This window comes from Pseudopodoces humilis, chromosome 22, assembly GCF_049639895.1.
Source record: "Pseudopodoces humilis isolate 2021_Gansu_Grassland_sample_001 chromosome 22, ASM4963989v1, whole genome shotgun sequence".
Classification (NCBI taxonomy): domain Eukaryota; kingdom Metazoa; phylum Chordata; class Aves; order Passeriformes; family Paridae; genus Pseudopodoces; species Pseudopodoces humilis.
Genome location: NC_142221.1, coordinates 5215893 through 5222595, shown reverse-complemented (window position 1 = coordinate 5222595; position 6703 = coordinate 5215893). Strand labels below are relative to the sequence as shown.

The 6703-nt window shown below is 53.1% G+C and overlaps 1 protein-coding gene across 2 annotated transcripts; it reads left to right on the top strand.

The window, feature by feature from the left end:
• Positions 1-318: 318 nt before the first annotated feature.
• PRRX2 (paired related homeobox 2) lies at positions 319-4330 on the top strand. Of its 2 annotated transcripts, none has more exons than XM_014256341.2 (3): positions 319-799; positions 964-1142; positions 1722-4330. In XM_014256341.2, exons 1-3 carry the CDS (start codon positions 551-553, stop codon positions 1837-1839), a joined length of 546 nt encoding a protein of 181 aa, XP_014111816.2. In that variant the 5' UTR covers positions 319-550; the 3' UTR covers positions 1840-4330. The 2 variants fall into 2 exon arrangements, with proteins under 2 accessions (XP_014111816.2, XP_014111815.2); XM_014256340.2 differs by having other exon boundaries at positions 1704-4330.
• Positions 4331-6703: the final 2373 nt, after the last annotated feature.

Here is a 6703-nt window from a genome sequence, read left to right as displayed (position 1 = left end):
CGGAGGCTGAGCCCTGCGAGACGTGGTGCCGCTCGTTCTGAGCTCTGAAGACCAGGACTGGAAGAGCAGATGCTTGGCTGCAGTCCTGTGTCACCTTGGGGACATGCCACAGCTGGGGCCCTGGGGCCTCGGGGGGTGTTGGAGGTGGGAGCAGAGACCCACATCTTGGGGGTGTTTTGGTGCTGAGTTTTCATGACCATTCATGAAAGTTTGACTTAACTAGCAAGAAGCAAGAGCTTCTTAGCAAGAGCTGAGCTCCAGCTTGGATCAAGTGCAGCCCCAGAACACACTGAGACTGGTATTCAAAATCAGGTCCACATGGTTTTAGCCAGATGTGAAACCACCACAGACCTTGGTGGCTGGTAAATTTTGGGGTTAACCCTAAGCTCCAGCAAGTCTCAAAAAAAGAGTTTTGATTCTCATGGACATCACAAGGTTGCACATATGCAGCTCCCCACAGAACCCCAGGTGCCTGGAGGGAGCATGGCTGGCACACAGCAGGACACTACAGACCCGGAGGGCTTGAGCTTGGCTGGGCCAGGGGTCACACATGGGTCTGTGTGAGACTTATGTGGTTCATGAGGTCTCATGTGGCTCCTGTTCTTCCCCCACAGGTGAGAGCCTGAGCCCAAGCTGTGGGGCAGCCAAGAGGAAGAAGAAGCAGAGGCGGAACCGCACCACCTTTAACAGCAGCCAGCTGCAGGCTCTGGAGAGGGTCTTTGAGAGGACGCACTACCCCGATGCCTTTGTGCGGGAGGAGCTGGCGAGAAGAGTCAACCTCAGTGAGGCCAGAGTCCAGGTGAGCACAGGTTTGTGTGGGAGAAAACAACACCCTCTGCCTCGCCCCCAGGCAGGAGCAGGGACTTTCCCCTCCTTTGTTTCATCCTGCACATCACCATGACCCACAGGACAGATGCTTGGGACATCCCTGCTCCCACTGACCACCTTTCACCCTTGTCACAGGTGTGGTTTCAGAACCGGAGGGCCAAGTTCCGCCGTAATGAGAGGGCGATGCTGGCCAACAGATCGGCATCGCTGCTCAAATCCTACAGCCAAGAAGCAGCCATTGAGCAGCCCATGGCACCACGACCCACTGCACTGACCCCGGAGTATCTCTCTTGGACCAGCACCTCCCCGTACAGGTAGGTGGAGGCCTTGGAGGAGCTGGGGAGGAGGTGGCCGTGGGACAGAGCTGCCTAGAGACCACTCCAGTGCTGCAGGAATGCAGCCCTGTGCCACTGCTGGGGATTTGGGGAGTTTTATGAGGCCGAAAGGAGCTCATCTGACTTGGCTTTGGGAACCATTTCAACTTTGAGCATCTGCTGCCCAACACTGAGCAGGCTTCTCTGTCTCCTTGCACTTCGGGGCTGGAGCAGGCGCCCTGGTCCTCGCAAGGGATTTTCTTGGCCTCATGCTGACCCTTCCCACATCTCGGCACAGGAGGTGGCATGGGTCCCTTCTGGTTCCCAGCTGTTCATGTTCAGCCATCACATCCATAAGCACAAAGCAGAGCCTCCTGGTGCATAGCTTGAGGGGTTCCCACATCCATCCAAGCACATAAAAATGCCGAAGCCTTGGCTGTTCTTGTGAGAGATCTCCAAGAGGGAACAGCCAGCCTGGCCTGGGAAGCCAGCAGGACCACAGAGGGCATGGGGACTTCTCCATGGGCCATTGCCTCATTCCTCCCTGCTCCCTCCCTGCAGCACTGTGCCCTCCTACAGCTCCAGCGGGACCCCAACTCCCACCCAAGGGGTGAACATGGCCAACAGCATCGCCAGCCTGCGCCTCAAAGCCAAAGAGTTCAGCCTCCATCAGAACCAGGTGCCGACCGTGAACTGAGCAGGGCAAACCCCATCCCATGGCCTCCTCCAGGATACAGCGTGGAGCTCCTGTGCCGGTCCAGGACAAATCTGCCACCTGCCCAGCACACATGCCACTCATCCAATGTCTCAGCATCTTCTCTCCTCTTCCCTTCCCTTCTGAAGGTAGAGTCAGTCCCAGGCTGAAGTGGCACATAATTATAGCCACATATGGAGCGAACTTGGTTAGAAGCTTGCTTTTCCGCACACCCTCATAATAATGGCTATATATACACACATACCCCCCACACGCTCTTTGAGGACAAACAGATTTGCCAAGGGAACAAGAATTTGCTTCCAAACATGGAAGGATCTTGGACTATTGGATTTGACCAATTTGGGTATCTTGCCCAGAGAGCCAAAGAGTTATTGGGTCTTCTCCCGCAGGAACAGTGTGGGAGGATCACGAGCCCCCCTTTCCACCAGGCTGTGACTTGCAGCACTCAACTGTGTGTGCCAAAGCTGATCCATGTGTTCGTTTCTTTGTGCAACCCCAGCCACAGTGTGGGGTTTGGGACTTCCCAAAGTTTGGGCCTTTGGGAAGCTGATGGCTCACCCATGCCATGGCCAGTCTCGGCCAGCCCTCTGTACTGTGCTGCCTGCATTTAGGAGCTACCTATGCTGATGGCATCGGGCTTTGTCCCTTCCCAGAGGGGCGAGCAGAGCATCTCAACAGAGCCGCCTGGAGCCTGTGAGCTCTCCCATGAGCTGGGGATGCATCGCCAATCCCCAGGCAGGCACTGCTGCCCTGCCTCGGTGGATTTGCCAGCGATTCTGCAGATCCCCAGGTCATTGAACCATCCCAGGGAATGAGAAAATTGGAAAAAGCTGTTGGGTTTCAGCTGAGTAGGCGGCTCCCAGCGCTTCGTGCCAACGAAGGCTTCGCCTTCCGGAGGCACAGCCTCCCCGTCGGCAGCTCGCAGATGTGCTTGGGGGTCTGGGGCCGGCAGCTCCATGGGGGTAGGCTTTTTTGGTTTTGCAGAAAGGAAATGGTTTCCCCGTCATCCCACCCTGCTGTGCAGCCTAATGAGGTTCCAAGGTGGGATGTGCAGGGGGATGGACACGGGGTGGGCAGCCTGGCCCTAATCCCTGGGACTGAACTGCGGAGAGACGCAGCCTCCACATTCCCCTGCCAGTTCCATGGCCAGAGTGGTGGAGGTGTGGTGTCCCTGTGGACAAAACCCACTGGAAACCAGATCACCCTTTCCTCACCCACTGGAAAGAGCCACCAGCCAAGCATGGGGACACCACCAGCTCAGAGGAGTGGCCTGGACAGAGAAGACAGCCCTACTTCCCTAGAATGGGTTGGTTTGGGGGCTGCAGCAATAGATCTGAGGACAAATAGAGCAATTGCTGAGATGCCTCCTCCAGCCAAACATCCTCTGGTTGGTGACACTGAGGCTGAAAGCGGCACAGTTACAAAGTGCCCACCTGAGTCCCCACAGCTCCCAGGAGCATCCTCTCTCGTTTCCACTGGGGCTTTCACTGCAGCTGCATGTGGCACCCAGTGGCTGTGACACCAGGGCCTTCAGCTGCACCCCAGGCAATGCCAGCATGAGGGGGACTCACCCAGCACCCAGAGATGGAGACCTGATGGGAGAACCATCTCCTCTCTCTCTCTCTCTGGGTGTGAACCAGCCCCTCCATCCTGCCTCCAGCCCCTGCCTTCTCTGCTCTACAGTGCAGCCCCCAGTTGGGAACAGCAACTTTCTCCTCAAGCTTGGCAGGCAGAGAGCAGGCACAGCCTGACTGACACTGTCCACCTCATCCAGGGAGCAGTGTCACCTGAAACACCCACTCTGTATTTCTAGGGCTGGTATCCCTCCCATTTGTCATGCCAGAAGAAGAGCACACAACTCCCCACAGCTCTGCACAGAGACCTGCCAAGTCAGGGGGAATAGGGATCCACTGTGGATCAAATCATCCACCCTGAGAAACACTGCTTGGGGCAGGAGGAGGGGGCCGGGGGGGTCCTATTCCCATGGAAAGCACAGGGCTCTTTTTTCGGTTATACAAGATGAAACCACAGGGATATAAATGTCGCTGCCTCTTTGAGAACATTAATGAAAATAAACCCATTTAATAGTTTGCAGATGCTGTTTCTGTAAACCTAAAAAAAGCAGGGAATAAATATTTCTTCACTAAATATCTATATGTATATATATATATTTGAAAACATTTGCTCCTAATCTTAGGGCCCCTCCTTTGCTGTGCTTTTGGCAGCTTATCACAGCTTGTCACTCAATACTGAACTCACCAAGAAGAGATACAAATTGCACCCATGGAGGGGGTAGCAGGACCGAGGGATTATTGTAATCTAAGCTCTCTCTCACCCTTTCTATTTGTACATTTCAATTACTTGTAACAAGATCCATGGTGGATTTGTTTTTTTCTTCTGCATGTCTGTGTTTTGGAAATTTTTGTAAGGTTTTTGTAAAAACAACTCTTGTGAAATAATGGAGGAATAAATATTTTACTGAGTAGAGATGTGTCAGTGCATGTGATAGGGACCTGAGTCTTCCATCACCTGCCACTGTGGTTTCCCCACCTTCCCTGGACCAGCAGCCTGGGCAGAAATTGAATTAAGAGGCAGCAAGAAGGGTCAAATTCTGCACAAAAATTGAGCTGAAAGAAACCAAAGGGTAGAAATAAACCATCAGATTGTAGAGTGCTTTCCGGGGAGCAAAGGCCCACAGGTCCAGAGCAGGCACTAAGCACCCAAAACAGGAGGATTCAGTGGTCAGGAAAAGGTGATACCAAATAGTTGAGGCAGCCAAAGGTAAGCAGGGCTCCAGGAGCTCACAGTGCTATCAAGCATCAGATTTAATGCAATGTGGAGAAGTGTGAAGATGTGCCCCGGGGAAACTGCCCAGCACATGCTCAGACTGAAAGGCAGCGAGTCAAGTGGCAGGAATTGCTAGGAAATTATTAGAGAGCAAGGCAGAAAGTGTCCTCACAGCACGAAAAAAGCCTGAAGTCCATCGCCCCAAGGTATTGTGGAGATCAAAGTTATTGTGTGTTCAGAGAGGGTGAGAAAGTTAATGGTGGGTGGGTGTGTGTTGGTGCAACATGGCAAGGATTCAACTGCCTGAGAAGAAAACTGCTGCTCTGCTGACTGACTTCCAGGAGCTGGGAGAGCTGGGACACATGGGTTTCCCTTGTTTCTTTTACTTGCCTTCACATCCTGAATTGCAGCAGCCTTCAGTCAGGCCAGCTCACATCGTGTCACTTACAGGATGTCTCTGTCACCTCCTCCTCCCCAGGCCATCCCCAATCCCCCCACACAGCCAGGGGAACCACAATGCTATCCCATGCACCCAGAGAGGCTCAGCTCCACCAGGACCACAGGATCAGCTCCGTCCCAGCAGCAACCTTTGTCCCTCCCATCACTGGTGGCTGTTGGGACATGTGGATCCTGTGGATGGCAAGACTGAGGAAGGAAGGACCCCTAAACAATGCATTCCAGATTTCCCTAGAGGGGAACAAAGCTCACCCCACATCATCCCTGCAGCACCCAGTCTCCATATTGGACATCACCCCAGGACCACCATGGTCCCACACACCTGACCATCCCTGCCAAACTGCTCTGCTGCTGCTTTGTAACCACTTATTTATTAATTCAGTAAGTGGCTTGTAGATCATTAAGGCAAATTGTCCAACCTCGTGAATAAAGAACATCACCCAAGCAGCATCCTCATGTCCTCAGCATGTGGCCAGTGCAGAGCATCCCTTTGGAGATCATCCAGCCCCAAGTCAAAAGACCCTTGGAAGTGATGAACTTACAGATGCCAGGGCAGATTCCTCTAGTGACTCATAACTGTTGAGTGCTGGAAATATGTCACTTATTTCCTGCCTGAACCATCCCAACTTCAGTTCATCTTCCAGTAGAGCAGAAGGTCTCAACCCATGGTCAGTCAGCTCCCAGGAGCTGATGGGCATCCGAGGGGTCTCAAACCAGGGGACAGACAAGTGTGGAGAGCTGTAGCTCACCTGGCAGGGTCTGCACTCCACAGGGGAGGGAGATACATGGGTAAGGCTGTCGATAAAGAGGAGCTCAAAGGCATTGTGCAACCTCTGTTCTTCCAAGACGGGGGCATTTTTCGTCCCAGGAAGGGCACATCCATCACCAGTACTTATTTCGGCAGGAGAGCTGGTCTCCATCCATGCACTACAACTTTGGGAGGGGGGGAAGGTTGCAAAGACATTTGCAAAATGTTTCCTTCCTCAAAGCAGTTAGTTTTCAACTAGGTGATTCCAAAAGGGCGGGTCTCAGGTGATGGGAGGACCTTTCTGGACCCCCTTTCCTTGTTTCTGACCCCACAGCCTGACACTTGTGCATGAATTGCTGACTGATGAAAAGTTGAAGTTTGCCCCTAGAATATTTTAATAAGAACAATTTTGTGTTGTCATCAGCATCGGCTGCTACAGCAGCAAGACAAAACAGAGCTCACATTTTCCAGCTCACAGGGCACCCGCCTGGTTATCCCATCCAGAATGATTTACAGACATATCGTGGTTACAGTATCCTCCTTTCCCACTATGCTTGTGCTGCTGAGCCCTTCTCCCTCTGGTGGCAACGGGAAAGTCTGAAGACCCTCAGAGTCCTGCTGGCACCATCTACAAACTGCAGAAACACATGTTCCTATGAGAGCAACGTGTCACCTCCGAGCAGCCAAGCCCCTCCTGCCCTTCGGAGCGATGCTCCTGTCCTGGGGGTTGCCATGCTCACCCCAAACTCTACATTCCATATGGAAGGAGCATCTCCTCCCTGCAGCAGGTATTTTGTTCACTGCTGCTTCTTTCCAACCCCACAGGGATGGAACCTAAGGCAGCAGAGAATCTGG

Excerpts from the sequence above, each read along its gene's own strand:
- PRRX2 (XM_014256340.2), top strand. The coding sequence starts at position 551 with ATGGGTCTGTGTGAGACTTATGTGGTTCATGAGGTCTCATGTGGCTCC. Across the intron at positions 800-963 it reads TCAGTGAGGCCAGAGTCCAG|GTGTGGTTTCAGAACCGGAG; the intron begins GTGAGCACAGGT and ends CCCTTGTCACAG. Across the intron at positions 1,143-1,703 it reads ACCAGCACCTCCCCGTACAG|CACTGTGCCCTCCTACAGCT; the intron begins GTAGGTGGAGGC and ends CCCTCCCTGCAG.